General features: G+C 37.9%; 3 protein-coding genes across 11 annotated transcripts in view; 1 reads left to right on the top strand and 2 right to left on the bottom strand.

The window, feature by feature from the left end:
- Window positions 1–33: 33 nt before the first annotated feature.
- On the top strand, window positions 34–16,540 carry TRMT61B (tRNA methyltransferase 61B). 4 transcript variants are annotated; one of them, XR_003524755.2, is made up of 8 exons: window positions 34–763; window positions 6,117–6,219; window positions 9,519–9,709; window positions 13,379–13,481; window positions 14,471–14,562; window positions 15,024–15,250; window positions 15,953–16,030; window positions 16,113–16,540. XR_003524755.2 is itself a non-coding variant. In XM_027622869.2 (7 exons), the coding sequence occupies exons 1-7, from the start codon at window positions 50–52 to the stop codon at window positions 16,154–16,156; spliced, it is 1,422 nt and encodes a 473-aa protein (XP_027478670.1). In that variant the 5' UTR covers window positions 34–49; the 3' UTR covers window positions 16,157–16,540. The 4 variants fall into 4 exon arrangements, 3 of the variants coding, with proteins under 3 accessions (XP_027478670.1, XP_027478669.1, XP_027478671.1); XM_027622869.2 differs by lacking the exon at window positions 13,379–13,481 and having other exon boundaries at window positions 15,024–15,223; XM_027622868.2 differs by lacking the exon at window positions 13,379–13,481.
- LOC113937917 (60S ribosomal protein L37a-like) lies at window positions 11,015–11,377 on the bottom strand. Its single transcript, XM_027622879.1, has one exon. It carries the CDS (start codon window positions 11,362–11,364, stop codon window positions 11,086–11,088), a length of 279 nt encoding a protein of 92 aa, XP_027478680.1. The 5' UTR covers window positions 11,365–11,377; the 3' UTR covers window positions 11,015–11,085.
- Window positions 16,373–16,883, bottom strand: part of SPDYA (speedy/RINGO cell cycle regulator family member A) — a 33,562-nt gene continuing 33,051 nt past the window's right edge. For all 6 annotated transcript variants that reach the window (XM_027622874.2, XM_027622872.2, XM_027622878.2 and 3 more), the window contains one exon: window positions 16,373–16,508. In XM_027622874.2, coding sequence (XP_027478675.1) covers window positions 16,420–16,508 — 89 coding nt within the window. In that variant the 3' untranslated portion in view covers window positions 16,373–16,419. The remainder of the gene's footprint in view (window positions 16,509–16,883) is intronic.

Below are 16,883 nucleotides of genomic sequence, written 5' to 3'. Positions count from 1 at the left end.
TCTCCCGGCTCTACGTCACTTGTGTGCGACGGCGCCTGCGCCGGACACCATGCTGTCAGCCCAGCGGCGAGGTCTGGTCCTCCTACGGCTGCGGCGCCTCAGGAGGTGGCTAGGGCTCGGAACTTCTTCGTTCCTGCGGGGCCTTGGGCGAGAGCCCTTGGAGACAGCCCGGTCACTGTGTTGCGAATCCTCGCCTGGAGACGCACGAGACGGAGAGGGACGGCGCGAAGCGTCACGGAGCAAAGCTCCCAGCACAGAGTCGCCTCCATCTCTCCCTCTGCGCGTCCGAGGCACTGGGATCGGATGTCTTTCGTCACTGGAAGTCCTCAGACTGCCGACGCCAGAAGAGGAGTCACCCTCTCGAGAGCGCGAGGACTCGAGCGGAGACCAGGGCCAGCCCGGTCCCGCCCACCAGGGATCCGGGGGTCCCTTGCCTCCCTCCTTGGCCCAGTCTGTGGCCGAGGTAGAAGAGCTTCCTGGCTCCTCTTCCTGGCCAGCTTCCAGGGAGGGGCCCTTTCGCGTTGGGGAGCTGATCTTAGCTGAGACTGGGAAGAGAGAAACACAATTTAAAAAATTATTTAGGTTGAGTAACGCCGGACACTTAAATAGTAGCTGGGGTACTGTCCCGTTCAGCGAGATCGTGGGAAAGTTTCCGGGCCAGATACTGAGGAGTTCTTCTGGTAAGCACCTCATGCTGAGGAGGCCGGCATTGGAAGACTATGTATTACTGATGAAAAGAGGGCCTGCCATAACGTATCCTAAGGTAATGCAGTGGGAGTTGGGTGCGTATTGGTTACAGAAGGAGCAGAACTACAGCCCTGATTCATGAACTTAAAGCACATCTCAGAACGTTTAAAGTTTTTATGTTCTCAGACTTAAAAAACAAAACAAAAAATAACGGATGTGACTTTAACATATTTTATGATTGCGAGTTTTAGGAAACAGCCACCTTTACATTTTAATTTGGGAGTGTTGATTCATCTGTAAAGTGAAAAGAATATTGACCTACTATATAGAGTTATGTGAACTAATCAGGCACATAATAAGTACTTATATTTGTTCCCCATAACCCTTAAGTTTGCAAGTTCAGGACTCGAGAATGTTCAACTCTTTTGGTACCATAATGGAGATATTTTAATCATCATTTAATTAAATAAAGCATGTTACTAGGGATATGTTTTTTTTTAAAAGATTTTATTTGTTTATTTAAGAGAGTGAGAATGAGAGAGAATGAGAGATAGAGAGCACGAGAGGGAGGAGGGTCAGAGGGAGAAGCAGACTCCCTGCCGAGCAGGGAGCCCGATGCGGGACTCGATGCGGGACTCGATGCGGGACTCGATGCGGGACTCGATGCGGGACTCGATGCGGGACTCGATCCTAGGACTCCAGGATCATGACCCGAGCCGAAGGCAGTCACTTAACCAACTGAGCTACCCAGGCGCCCCACTAGGGATATGTTTTATCAATGATATGTTACTCTGCTTTTCTCTTTAGGGAAAAAATAGTGTTTTGTATTAAAACAGCTAACACTAAGCATAGGAGAAATATTCTTTTTTTTCCCTAAAGATTTTTATTTGAGAGAGAATGAGAGAGAGAGAGAGAGAGAGAGAGGAGAGGGTCAGAGGGAGAAGCAGACTCCACACCAGGCAGGGAGCCCGATGTTGGACTTGATCCCAGGACTCCAGGATCATGACCTGAGCCGAAGGCAGTCGCTTAACCAACTGAGCCACCCAGGTGTCCCAGGAGAAATATTCTTTATAATAAATTAACTGCTTAGTTTCTTGTTACAACTTTATACTAATCATCCACTGCTAGTGGTTTATTTCAGTTCTTTTTTTTTTTAAGATTTTATTTATTTATTTGACAGAGAGAGACAGTGAGAGAGGGAACACAAGCAGGGGGAGTGGGAGAGGGAGAGGCAGGCTTCCTGCTGAGCAGGGAGCCCGATGCAGGGCTCGATCCCAGGACCCTGGGATCATGACCTGAGCCGAAGGCAGACACTTAAGGACTGAGCCACCCAGGCGCCCCTGTTTATTTCAGTTCTTAATCATAGTCACAGTCCTTGAGTAGAATGTTCCTTTGTAACAACTCCTCCTATCCCCAGATGAGGAGTCCTTCGTCATTTATTCAGCAAATAATTGCCTATCTTCTATATTCAGGGCACTATTATAGGCACTGTTATAGGTGGTGAGCCCCAGTTCTTGCTCTCAACCTAGACGTTACATCCTAGAGGAAGTGACAGAGAACACACAAGTAAATAAAAGGATAAGATAATTTCAGGCAGTGCTAAGTGCCACGAAGACAAATAGATTAACAATGACATGCTGGGGTGACCTGGGGGAGGAGAATACTTTATGTCAGATGGTTAAGGAAGGTCTCAAAAGAGGTACGTTTGATAAGAAACCTAGTATAAGGAAAAGCCAGCCATGCAGAGATCTAGGAGCCCAGTATTCTTGCAAAGGGAAGAGTAGTGCGGAGATGCTATTATGGCTTGAGTGAGTTAGGTAAGGGAGAAAGTGGTATGAGATGTGCTTATTCCATGTACATTGGTTACCATTGGAATGTTCTAAGTAGGAATCCAATTTATGTTTTAAAAGTCTACCAAGGGACAAAGAAAACCGTTTAGGAGGCTTTAGGCAAGTGGGGTATCATAAGCTCTTGACGGAAACTTTGTCTTTTTCTTACTCTGTCTTACCTCTTTTGACTGTTCCAATCTAGCTACCAAAAAAAGACTTTTGTAATTTCATCTTGCTTCCCCGCATCTTTTTTCCTCCCCATTAGACAAAACTGAGAGAATAGTTGTATTTTATACAGTTAGAAAGATTAATCTTTAGTGCACTTTCTGCCTTTCCAGTTGTAACAGATCAAAGTCACGGTGCTCCACCCTAAGGAGGTATTTACTTATTTATTTATTTAAAAGATTTTATTTATTTATATGAGAGAGCACAAGTGGGAAGGAGAGGGAGAAGCAGGGAGCCTGATGCGGGGCTTGACCTGAGCTGAAGGCAGATGCTTAACCGACAGCCACCCCAGGCGCCCCTCTATCCTAAGGAGGAATTTAAATACTGGATATGCTAGGTATTGACTTCTCTTTTTATTTCCCAAGTGGTGGCTGCAGGAAATTTGACTTCAACCTGTATAACTTTGAAATGCTTTTTAAGAAAGTACCTTAATTGTGTTGAAAGCTGGTCTCCGTGTTAGAATTACATAGTTTTGCCTTAATAGTAAAAGTAGGTCTGTGGGAGTAATTTCATTTTTTTTGTGGGAGTAATTTTAAATAAACTTCCTGAGAGAGACTTCTGAAATGTCAAAATTTCACATTGGTCAGTATTAAGCACTTTTAGGTTTGGAGTAGAAATATAAATGGAAACACTCCCCAAATTTTATTTTATTTTTTATATTTTAAAAGATGTTTATTTATTCTATTTGAGAGAGAGAGAGCGCGCGTGTGCATGTGGGGAAGGTGGAGGGAGAGGGAGAGAATCTCAAGCAGACTCTGTGCTGAGTGTGGAGCCTGACATGACCTTGATCTCATGAACCTGAGATCATGACCTGGGCCAAAAATCAAGAGTCAGACGCTTAACTGACAGAGCCACCCAGGCGCCCCCACTCTCCAAATTTTTTTTTTTTTAAGATTTTATTTATTTATTTGACAGAGAGAGAGACAGCGAGAGCAGGAACACAAGCAGGGGGAGCAGGAGAGGGAGAAGCAGGCTTCCCGCTGAGCAGGGAGCCCGATGTGGGACTCGATCCCAGGACTCCGGGATCATGACCTGAGCCGAAGGCAGACGCCTAACGACTGAGCCACCCAGGCACCCCCCACTCTCCAAATTTTTAAATTAAACTTTTCTGCTGACATGCATGATTGTAGCACTTACAGAAGAACAACTGGGGGAGTAGAAATTTTTGCAACTTAATGAACCCTAAAGTGCAACCTACTCATTAAAACTTTAGGCTGGGGTGCCTGGGTGGCTCAGTTGGTTAAGCGACTGCCTTCGGCTCAGGTCATGGTCCCAGGGTCCTGGGATCGAGCCCCACATCGGGCTCCCCACTCAGCGGGAAGCCTGCTTTTCCCTCTCCCACTCCCCCTGCTTGGGTTCCCTCTCTCGCTGTCTCTTTCTCTGTCAATAAATAAATAAATAAAATCTTTAAAAAAAATAAAACTTGAGGCTGAGGATTAGATTTGTATTACTGAATTAATCGGGAGATTGGAATTCATGTTGAGAAAAAAAATGGAAGTTTGAAAGGGTTGTTGTTACCTGAAGTTCTAAAATGTGCAGAAAACTCAATAGAAGAATGATAGTTTATAACTTTGAAGGACTCTCCCAATAGCTTTAAATCCCTTTTGGGAAGAGGCAGGGAAATGAATAAATGCAAATGTCCCACCCAAGTTTCGAACTGAAATTGCTGGGATGTATGTAGTGAAATCCAGTCTAGAAAACTCATCCCAGGATGCCTGGGTGGCTCAGATGCTTAAGCGTCTGCCTTCGGCTCAGGTCAGGATCCCAGGGTCCTGGGATCAAGTCCTGCATCAGGCTCCCTGCTCCTTGGGAGCCTGCTTCTCCCTCTGCCTCTCTCTCTCTGTCTCTCATGAATAAATAAATAAAATCTTAAAAAAAAAAAAAAAAGAAAACTCATCCCATTGATATCATGTAACCTGAATAGCAGGAAACAAAAGCTAAAGTGTGCTCAAGTTTTTTATTTCATAATAGTAGGGTTCTTTATCTTATATAAATGATCCAAGAAAAATAGAACTGCCTTCTGCAGGACATTCCATTGATATGACTACCTAAACTGCTCCCACTTTTGTGGGTGCCTGGCATGTGGGAGGAGATATGTATGTCTGAAAGACTCAGCATTTGTGAATGAAACTTTTGGACTAATACATCTTAAAAATTACGTGTCTGTATATCATTTGGTCCAAGTCTTAGCCCTGCATTTTAGAAAATACATTTTGGCTTTTAATTAGACAACTGTACCTGTTAAACATTTTCTTATGCAACCAAACATATATTTAATATACAATTTTTTTTTACTCAACAGGATCCTAGAAACCTCCTCTTTAAGAATTTTCACAGCAGCTTTTTCCACAGAAGGAAAAGCTAGTAAAAACTTACCAGATGTGCTGCTTATTTATTAGCAACTTTGAAGGTTCGGATGGGGGAGTGTTGAAATAAATGCTAATGTTTAAATTTTTCTATATAACATGTGGTATAGTGTAATGATCAACAGCGTGGTCTTTGTGAGTTCAACATCCATTCTGCTCCTGACTTGCCCACTTAATTCCTGGCTGTGTGACTTTGGGGAAATTACTTAATATCTTTGATACGTCTTTGTAATAGGGATGATGGTACTTTTCTCATATTATTATCCTGATTAATAAGATTATGAAAGCAATTTGCATGCTTAAAGAAGCCTGGCCCATGGTAAAGTTTAAATAAATAGCCCTTATTACTATCATCCATGATATTCCTGTTAACGATTCAATTATAGCATTTGTGAAATAGGTCCTATCTATTACTGGTGTCCTAATGCTAAATGAGAAGTTCATTTTGTTTCATGCAGAGATTATGTAATACTTCCTAACTGGTCTTACTGCTTCTAATTTTTCTCTAGTATATTCTGCATTTCCCTGTCAGATTAATCTTCATAAAATGCCATTTATATTACCTTGGGGACATGCCCCTGTTACTGACCAGGTCAAGTTCAAGTGCTTTAGCCTGGCATTTAGTTCTCTCCTTTTCTCTTCTTCTGAGATGAGCAAACTGTGTTTATTCTACCTCTCTTTTCTTTAATACTGTTTCTACTTTGTGATTGTTTCCTTAAACTCTCTGTGTCTTTAAGCTAGGGCCTTCTTCTGATATCTCTGTTCTCTGAACTCCTATTGCTTTTATTGTCTATAATTTTGGTATTATGTTGAAGTGTTGCTTTATTTGCTAGGTGATTCTTGACTCTCATTTCATCAAGTAAAATATCAACTCTTGGTAGGCCGGGCCAGATTTTAATACTCTCTTTTCACTCCTTTCTTTCCAAGTCCAACATAGTGTTTGATAAGAGTCTGTGCTTAGTACATATTTATTGGTCACTGAGTCACCCATACTATGTTTCAATCATAGGATATGAGTATGATACTGTTGATGATGGATATCCACCCAGGTGATACTGTTTTGGAAGCTGGCTCAGGCTCTGGTGGAATGAGCTTATTTTTATCCAAAGCAGGTAAGAGATTGGGAGAAATGAGCTGAATTTAGATGGGCAAAGAAAACATTCAATCTTTCATAATAACAGAAAGTTAAGTGGATAAAGATGTCTTAGAAAATATTCACAGGGCGCCTGGGTGGCTCAGTCTGTTAAGTGGCTGCCTTTGGCTCAGGTCATGATCCCAGGGTTCTGGGATCGAGTCCCGCATTGGGCTCCCTGCTCTGTGGGGAGCCTCTCTCTCTCTCTGTGTGTCTCATGAATAAATAAATAAAATCTTAAAAAAAAAAAAAAGAAATATTCACATAACTTTGTGATGAAATCAAATGCAAGCAACTATTTTTTTCCACCTTGTACATTTATTCTAGTCGTTCTCCCTCTAGCCCTCTCTCCATTTTCTGTGCTTTCTCTTGCACCCTCCATGTGTTTTAAGGCTTCTTCCTTTCTTTTAAACTAAACTTTTTATTGGAACATAACATAACTATAGTGCACAGATGATAAGTGTGTAGACCCTTAAAGAATTTTTATTTATTTATTTATTAAAGATTTTATTTATTTATTTGACAGAGAGGGACACAGCGAGAGAGGGAACACAAGCAAGGGGAGTGGGAGAGGGAGAAGCAGGCTTCCCACCGAGCTGGGAGCCTGATGCGGGGCTCGATCCCAGGACTCTGGGACCGTGACCTGAGCCGAAGGCAGACGCTTGACTGAGCCACCCAGGTGTCCCCCTCAAAGAATTTTTAATACAGTGACCATACTCAAGTAGTTATCACTCAGACCAAGACAGGGAATGTTGCTGCATCACAGAAACTTGCTCATGTTTCCTCTTAGTCATAATTGATTGTCCCTAAAGGTAACCACTATTCTGCCTTTTATCATCATTGATTAGTTTTGCCTGTTTTGAACCTTGTATAAAAGTAATCATACAGTATGTACTCTTGAATGTGGTTCCTTGCAACATTCTGTTTGTGAGAGTCAGCCATTGCATGTGGCAGTAGTTCTTTCATTTTAGTGGCTATATAATAACTCCATTTTATAAACAAATTACAGCTTATCCATTCTGTCACTGGGCATTTGAGTTGAATATTATGAATAGTGCTGCTCTGAACATTCTCGTATTTGTCTTTTGGTTCATATGTGTACATGTTTTTTGTTAATAACAATTCCAGATGAATATTCAGTATGAGAGAATATAGAATGTAGAGGGTGGTCAGCTGCAAAGTCTCTAAAAATTATCAGTTGGTAAAGTATTGCTTCAGGGTAGCACCTGATCAAAAATCAAGAGGTAGGGCGCCTGGGTGGCTCAGATGGTTAAGCCTCTGCCTTCGGCTCAGGTCATGATCCCAGGGTCCTGGGATCGAGTCCCGCATCAGGCTCCCTGCTCCTTGGGAGCGTGCTTCTCCCTCTGCTTCTCTCATGAATAAATAAATAAAATCTTTTTTAAAAAAAATCAAGAGGTATACAGTAAACGTAAATATCTGTTCATGTTCCCATCACTTGATTTCTGGTTACTGTTATTTTAATTGATTAGTGCTCCTGTTGACTGTTTAATTCCTCAGAGTGTCAGGGTTGCTTTGGCTGTTCTGGCTGCTTGTGCAGTTGTCCTTCCTCAGTTAATGATAGACTGCTGAACAGTAATTGCACTCTTTTCATGTTCTTTATTAGTGTTTTCTTTTTTCAATAATAAACTTTGTTAGAGCTGTCATAGGTGTATGTGGGTAGATTTTATAAAGAAACAGATAAAAATATACTGAATTAAACTTAAACCCTTTGTTCTTTCACCTAATGCCATCACATACAAACATAATCCAGTTTATGCCAGGTCAGGAAATTCATTCTGGCCTCCTCAAATCTTTTTTTGATTCTTTTCTGTACATAGTTAAAGGCAGTCATTTCTTCGCAGTTAGTAACTAAATCCTAAGTCCATTTGACAGAGTGAATTTATAAAAATTTGTGAGAGAGGAGTGCCCATAGTTCTAATATCTATAGTATCAGAGGCATGTCATGGCATGAATAATCCCAAACTATGCGTGATCAAGAAATTATTGCTATTTACGTTTGTGATGGATTTTTCCTCCGTAATTTTCCAATTGTTTAGCTTATGCTAATGTTAACATTAAATTCTGTCCCTTGAGAACATGATGAACTGCAGCTGGAGTTATATTTCAAAAGACATCCTAGAATTTAAACTTTTCATTAGTAAACTATAGACTTACTGATCTAGGACAACTCCCAAATGATACCAAATCACCTCAAACAGAGGTGGGTGGAAAATTAATTGCCTTTAATTAAAATGCAAATAGTCTTCTGCAGAAACTGCACTATTACTATGCTAAACAGTTTAAAAGTTCTTCAGACACACACAAAAATACAAATATCTTTTAAATATATGAAATGCCTAACTTCATCCATAACAAAAGAAATGTAAATTACAACTACAGTGATAAACTATATTCAGTTTTTATTTTTTTTAAAGATTTTATTTATTTATTTGAGAGAGAGAGAGCACAGAGGGAGAGAGAGAGGGAGAAGCAGTCTCCCTGCTGAGCAGGGAGCCCCATGTGGGACGCGATCTCAGGACCCCAGGATCATGACCCGAGCCAAAGGCAGACACTCAACCAACTGAGCCACCCAGGTGCCCCTGTATTCAGTTTTTAGATTGACACAGATAAAAATTTGAAAACTCTTTGTTGGAGAAAGCATGGAGAAATAGGCACTCTACTACATCGTGGGTAGAGTGTAAATTGGTATTATTTTTTGGAGGATAATTTGGTAATTTCAAAATAAAAAATTCATATACCTCTTGAGCTAGTAATTTCATTTTGAGGACTGTCTTTTCATGGATACAAAGGTTTAGGCAACAATTTTCATTGCAATATTGTTTGTTATAGCGTAAGACTAGAAAAAAGCTAAATGTTCATCAGTAGATGACGATTTAAATAAACTATGGCATAACCATACAATGGAACATAATAACTCTTAAAAGGGATATAGTAGATTATTAATCACTGAAATAACATTGGTAAGTAGAAGGAAAGTATAGAACAGCGTATATAATACCTGTACGTTTTAATGTGTGTTAAAAACAGGGAAAGACAGTTGGCACCAGCTATCTTGTGAAGGGTAAATAACTGGTAATATGGTTGCCTCTGGAGAGGAAAATTGATTAAGGATCTGGGATGGGATAGAGAGTTTTCTAACCCTGAACAATTTGAATTATTTTTTCACATCAATGTAATACCTTTGCAGAGTAATTCTTTATATTCTTTTATGAAATGATAGAATACAATGAAATATAAGTTCTTTTTTTTTTAATTAAGTTGGATCACAAGGACGAGTCATAAGTTTTGAAATACGAAAAGACCACCATGAATTGGCTAAGAAGAATTACAAAAAGTGGTGTGATTCATGGAAGATGAGTCATGTAGAAGAGTGGCCAGACAATGTGATTTTTATTCATAAGGATATTTTAGGAGCAACTGAAGACATAAAAACTTTAACATTTGATGCGGTAAGTTTTCTAAAGTAGGTCCTATGATTTTATCTAATACTGACTACATAGAAAACAAGGATCACACTTCTTTTGTATGGAAAAGGCTCTTCATTATTTGCCCCATTTCTGTTCGTAGGAGTAGGAGGAATATTTTCCTTTAATATCATGGTAGGATTTAGAGCAGAGAGACATACTGAATCAGGTGCCAAAGCTGTTAATAAATGTGGGGTAATGACCAGATTTTAAGAGGAGTAGTTGAGCATCGTGAACCTCAGCATTTCTAGGATAAAGGAATAATAATTGAGGAGCAGCTTTGGGAACATATTGATCCCAGTGCCTGACCTCACGTTGTGAGATTTGGGGGAATGGCCCCCATCTGTCGGGGAACAGGCAAGAGGCATCTTTAGACAGTTAACATGAGACAGTTAACATATCTTTAATGAGTGTTCATTAAAGATACTGAGTTTGGGGGCATTTATTATGAGCATACCTCCAGAAAGTGGAGTGGATGGATATGTGAGGAGGAGGAACAGTGAGAGGTTGAGTTAGGGAGAAGAAACAGTAGTATGAAGATAAAAGGATACATGATGAGAGGATATTTTAGGCTGTGACCAGTGATGGTAGAGATGTGGGACATGGAGGTATTAGTTGGCTTCAGAGTTTCAGAATTCTAGTGTAAGTTGCTTAATCCTTGATGATTCCATTATCATTTCATAGCTTGGCACTACAGACTGAGGTCTAGGTCATCTTTGCTTTTTTTAATTGGCTGTTGGAAAGTTGGATTATTTTATCATTTTCTGAGGAAAACTAGTTGAAAAATGAAGTTCAAAGAGATTTTTTATCAGGACTGGTTCCTATCTCTAATGTTAATAAAGTCTGTGGTTTTGGTGACTCAGATTCCTGGACACAAAGACCACAGTTCTTTTTCCTCATCCTTGTTTGGCTTGCATATTACAGCTCAGTAAGGGCCAGAAAAAAGGAGTTTCTCTACATAGGCCATCCATAAGAATGTTACAGATACCTAGAACGTTAATTGGTCATCAGAAGTTTGCTTGATGATCATGAAACAACAAAAGACTTTAATGATATCACTGAAGCTTTGTAGAAACCTGTTGAACCATCCCTGATCTAAAAGAAAGAATATTCCCTACTAGATTTATTCGATGGACTCTCTTGAGTAATAGTGTCAGATGATTGCCAGTATGAGAAAATATAGGAGGAGGAGCCATACTCCTGCCATCCAAAATGATGGTAAATTGAACAAATAAGGTGTTAAACTACAAAGACAGAGAACAAAAGGAGAAAAAAAATGTTTAATAAAAATTTTTTTTTAATTTTGTTACATAAATTAACCCATTTATTATAGGCTAGTAATGTTTCAAATGGTGAAGCTTCTACTGGTCTTTCAACTCCTTCAGTCTTCTGATAGCGGACTTTACTGTGACAGCAGAAGTGGTGTTGTAGGTCCAAGCGCCACCAGCGACGGTTTTCATGCAGGAGCCACAATGCCAGATCCCCACAGCTCGTCTTTTCATCTTTGTTTTGCCACAGAAGGAGCAAGTGTACTTGGCGTGCTGGCTTATCTCAATCTTCTTCACCATTTCCCTGAGGGAGGCACCATAACAGGTCCCGTATTTACCCACGATTCTGACCTTCTTGGTGCGTTTAGCCATGTCGCCGCAAACTAGGTCCGAGCCCAGAGAGCTAATAAAATATTTTTAACAAATTTTAAAAAGCCTAACCATCAGAAGATGAATGGATACAATGGACTACTAAAAATAGTATTATTTAACATAGTGAAATAAATGTACTATATGTACATCAGTAAATCTCAAAAGACGGTGCTTAGTGAAGAGAATCATTATAAAAGAATATGTATGGAATGGCCACACATAGGTAAACTTTAAAACTACATAAAACAGTACCATGTACTGTTTATAGCTATATACATATGTTGTAAAAGTATAAATTATTTGGGAACATTACCAACTTCAGGACACTGATTACCTGAGGAAAGAAAGTGAGAGGGGAAGAGGAAACTAAGTTTTGGCGTCCATTCAGCCTGGTTCACTCTTGGGCTCCCATAATAGCCAAGATGATCTTGGATAAGTTACTTAATCTTTCTGTGCCTCAGTTCTCTCACGTACTGAACAGGAGTGATAATAATAGTTCATATTTCATAGAGTTGTTGAGGATTAAATAAGATACTTCATATAAAGTGCATAGAACAGTACCTGGCGTATAGTAAGCATTAAAGAAATATTAGCTAAGACTTTCATCATTATTATTTCTTTCCTTTTCTCTACCTGTTTAAATTCTATTTTCCCCTCAAAGTTTAGCTCAAAGGTCACCTCTTTCATGGAATGTATCTTATTCATTAACTGGGGGATTATCATCATTTTCTGAATTATTGAACCACTGTTTCTTGATTCAACAAGCATTTATTAAAGACCTGCCATGTGCCATGTACTATGCTAAGACAAAAGTGAATTATACATTTAAAGGAGCTTTCAGTCTAGAAGATAGACAAATAAACAATTACTGGAAAGACTCAGAAGCATTGAACACCGTGGCTGTAGAATTGGGTATCATGAGATGAAGCTGCAAATGCAGTCTTAAGGGGCTAGATAATGAAGAACACTTGTATGTATATTAAGCTAGGGCATAGAGACATTTTCTTACAGATAATGGGAACTACTGCTGAGTTCCTAAGTGGGGAGGAGAATGTCCAGATTCCTATTTTAAAGTAATTCATTTTTTTTTTTTTAATTCCAGTATAGTTAACATACAGCGATTCATTTCAGGTGTACAATATAGTGATTCAGCAATTCCATATATTACTCAGTACTCATCAAGATAAGTATACTCTTCCATTTTAGAGTCATTCTGGTGGAAGAATAAGGCTGTGAGTCTATGTAGAGAGCTATTGTAATGTTACAGTGAGATACAATAAGGTCCTGATCTAAGGCATTAGCCGCAGGATGAATTTGAGAAATACTTAATAGGTTTGTGGGGCTGGATAATTTTAATCCAAACGGAAACAACTAAACCCCACAGATTCTCAAAAGAGAATTCAAGGTAAAGAAAATGATGACTCTCAGCAAGTTTCCAGTTTGAGTGACTGGATGAATGGAAATGTTAATTGAAAATAGAGTATTCAAGAGGATTGGCAAGTTTCTTGGTTATCTGATTTTTGGTCCCTGTCAATAACATTAGACAAACTACAGCCGAAGAAGCCCATTTATGTTTATCATGTTGACCCTTTGATTCAGTCATTGAGATCTTTCCTTGAAATCGAATAGGCATTTTAAACTCCTGTCCAAACCTGAATTCTTGATTATTTCTGCCAAGCCTGCCCTTCCCATAGTCTTCACCATTTTCCTTACTAGAAAATGACGTCTCTGTTCTTTCAGTGGCATAGGCTAAAAACACTGGATTCATCCTGACTCCTCTTACTCTCCTATCCTACAACCAATCCTAATTCTGACTCTATCTTTTCCAAAATAGATACCACTTGTTATCATATCTAGTGCTATTGACTATTGCAAGTCACCGTCATCCCTCCTTGCCTTCTCCCAGTCTTTTCTATGTGTAGATTGAATGAATAAGTCAGAATGTACTTGTGCCCCTGAATTGTACACTCACAGTTCGTCTCTTAGCGTTTTTCCCCTTTTGTCTCCACTGCAGCAACAGTGGCCTTCTCACACTCACCAAGTGTCCTACAGTCTCAGAGCATTTGTACTTGCTGTCTGTCCATCTGGAGCACACTTCCACCCTAAATTTCCACAGGGTAAGCTTAATCATTTTCTTCAGGTCTCTCCACTGACCAGCCTACGTATAAAATAGCCTTCCTTTCCATTACTCTCTGCCCCTTATATTCTGTTTTATAATTCTGAAGTTCATCATGTCACTTATCCTCCTCTGACTTACATATTTATTGGATTTTTGTTTAATGTCTGTCCCTTTATTAGAATATATGGTCCCTTGAAACAAAATAGAATATAAGCTCCTGTTATATATCCTTACTACTTAGCAAAATGCTTGGCGACATGGAAGGTGCTCAATAAATATTTGGTGAATGAATTAATGATGACCCATTAATACTATTTAAAAAAACACATAAATAATGGAATAATTTCTAATTTAGTAAACATGTTGATGTGCCAACTACTCTTAGCTTTCCAGAGTTCTTCATCAATAAAAGCCACTTTTTCTATTTTGACCGTATTTGTTTTTGTTGTAAATGAATTTGTTTTTTAAATTTCATTTACTCATTGTATTCATTTGACATCTTTTATGAGTACAGTCCTGTATTGTGCAAATGGATGAAGAATAAAGAACTAAGGGTCAGGATTCTTGCATTTTAGAATCTCTAAAATTAATACTCATAACTTTCCTTTTGAACATAGAAATACATACTTGAGATCATGTGAATTTGTTGCCAAAGCTGAACTAAAGTATTAAAACTTGTATAGATACGTATGCATTTGTATAGATATGTGTATATGAGATATAGCTGAAGAAAGATTCCTGTATTATTGATATTGCCAAGTGCAAGACATGCCATTATGAGTTTCACGTAGTCAAGTACTGTGACACACTGTATAATAATGCTTTTTTGAGAACAGCAAAATGACAGCTAATAGTATTAGAGTTTAAAAAAATGAAGACTTTAACTGGGTAATTGCTTTTCAAAAGTGTATCATTTTACCGCAGTAAGAAAGAACACCTGTGCTTTGTTTAAACAAAACTCAGTCTGATTTGCTTTCCCCCTGACAGGTAGCTTTGGACATGTTGAATCCTCAAGTTGCTTTGCCTGTTTTATATCCAAATCTTAAACAGGGTGGTGTGTGTGCTGTATATCTAGCGAAGTGAGTAATGTGGCTATTCTTTGTAATGTGATTTTAAACACACTTTTGTTTTGTCTCAAGTAGTTGACTACAATGTTCGTTTTTGTAACCGAATTAGGTATATATGTCATCTTGTAAAACTGTTACAAAATGACGTATGTCCCAATTAATTTATATTGCTGTTTAAATCACCCTTTACCTGAATGGTAAAATAAGATGCATACTTCTTACAGTTTAGAAGAAAAGTTTTAAAAGTGTAATGTGAACAATAATGTTAAATCATAGTCTCTGTATATATATATTTTTTTTACTTAGTAGTCTATGAAATTGCATGTTATGTGATCTAACTTGCATGTTTATATTTCCCCCTTGGTTTAACTATAGCATTTAAATTTGGGTTAAGAAGTATAGTGAACTTAAAATAAGTATCAAGTTATTATTGTAATAGAAATTTAAAGTACTTTTTTTCACTTTTCTAAAAGTATCACACAGGTTATTGAACTTTTGGATGGAATTCGCATCTGTGAACTTGCTCTCTCATGTGAAAAGATAAGTGAAGTCATTGTCAGAGATTGGTTGGTTTGCCTTGCAAAACAGAAAAATGGAACTTTAGCTCAAAAAATGGAACCTAAAATCAACACAGATTTACAATTACATTCTCAAAAGAAAATTAGAATTGAAGGTGAGATGTTTCAAGAGGATGACCATGGTGAGGTTCGATTTTATTTCATCATGTTTGTAATAATAAATGGAGGATAGGTTCCTGAGTGTACTGACCAATGATTATAAAACTACTTCTGAGGGATTTGTTCTTTTTCCCTAGAGAAATTGAAATGTGGTATTTATTCTGTTAAAATCTCTAAAGGACAGAAAAATGACTTTTCTTGCCTTTTACGTAAAACTCTGATACCTTTGAAGAATTGATATTTTTGTATCAAGGAGGTTGGCTTATGGAATACTTTAAATATATTAAAGGATGTTTTTAATTTAGGTCAGTGATTATTACTGAAGGGAAAGAATTCAATAGGACCTGATATGCAAATAGCTAATATTCCAAAAAGCAACTTCCAAGATGCTACTGGAATTCCTCAAAGAGCTAAATTTCGGTCCTTGCTGTATGACCATTATGGTCATTATTTAGGCCATGAACAAGTTTTCAAATATCCATTGATGGATGATATATAGGCTTATCCATTTGGTTATAAAACCATATAAAAGTTTATCATTTAATCCTTGACAAATTTTTTCTGTAAGATAACTAGCAGAGCAGCTCCAAAACAAATGCTGGAAAAAAAAAAAAAAGGTTTGAGAGAAAAAACTTAAAGGGGCAGTAATTTGTATTTTAACAGTTTTATGAACAAATTATAAAATATTTTATATAGCTTATAATACATATTTTGTTCTACAACAGAAGAGTCACATTCTGATTTTCCATATGGATCATTTCCCTATATTGCTAGACCTATACACTGGCAAACTGGTCATACAGGTGAGTGATGTTTTCAGGCCATATTAAATGTTGTTTTCTTCTAATTTTGTAATGACCTTACTTTTTTGTCTCCTTAAATTAGCTTTTCTCGTCAAGCTGAGGAAGTTTAAACCACCACATAACTGAGTACCTCAGATGACAGCAACTGATTTGAAGATGGAAAAGTATCAAAATAGAACTTTATATTGTGAATCACTACTTTCATAGGTTGGAATTGTTAGCTATTACTATGAATCGTATAACTTTTACATACAATTTTGAAAAATAACAAAAGCTAAAGGAAGATGTGTAACATTTCAGAACTGTTTAAATGTCCCATTTGACACTTGTCTTGTAGTTAGTTTGACATTTTGTAGTTAATGATTCCAGGTTGGTTTAGTTGAGCCATCTCATTCTTCACTTCCTGTAAACCACTCCATAGATTTGTCTTTCTTCATAAAATTAGTTTTCTTTTCTTTCTTTGATTGATGGTCATTGGCTACCAAAATAAAATATGCATTTTAAGATAAATTTTATGTATCTGTGTATTTTACGTACATATTTTAATGGCTTGTATCTATCTTAAAAAGTAAAGAAATCTGGGTTATAGTAAATAATAGGAAGAAAACTGATAACGATATAACCATCTTAAAAATTATAACAAAAGATGTAACAATTCTTAAGTCTCTTTTATCCTTCTCAGAATCATTTTAACTCATTTGAAAGAACATCAGAATTAGTTAGGGGTTTATTATTCATAGGCATCAGTTATTTAGCATTTACCAGGTGCCCTACATTGTTTTAAGAACTTTATAAAGTTTTTTCATTTATTATGTGTAGCTCATCTTTTAAGGTTATCCATATTTTACAGATA

This window comes from Zalophus californianus, chromosome 8, assembly GCF_009762305.2.
Source record: "Zalophus californianus isolate mZalCal1 chromosome 8, mZalCal1.pri.v2, whole genome shotgun sequence".
In the NCBI taxonomy this organism is placed as follows: Eukaryota; Metazoa; Chordata; class Mammalia; order Carnivora; family Otariidae; genus Zalophus; species Zalophus californianus.
This window is presented reverse-complemented; position numbering and strand designations above follow the sequence as displayed.

What these genes read in the sequence shown, in the direction of transcription:
- LOC113937917 (XM_027622879.1), bottom strand. Translation starts at nt 11,364, where the DNA reads ATGGCTAAACGCACCAAGAAGGTCAGAATCGTGGGTAAATACGGGACC.
- TRMT61B (XM_027622868.2), top strand. Translation starts at nt 50, where the DNA reads ATGCTGTCAGCCCAGCGGCGAGGTCTGGTCCTCCTACGGCTGCGGCGC. An exon ending in AAACTTTAACATTTGATGCG is followed by an intron (nt 9,710 to 14,470) that starts GTAAGTTTTCTA and finishes TCCCCCTGACAG; the next exon opens with GTAGCTTTGGACATGTTGAA. An exon ending in CTGGCAAACTGGTCATACAG is followed by an intron (nt 16,031 to 16,112) that starts GTGAGTGATGTT and finishes TCCTTAAATTAG; the next exon opens with CTTTTCTCGTCAAGCTGAGG.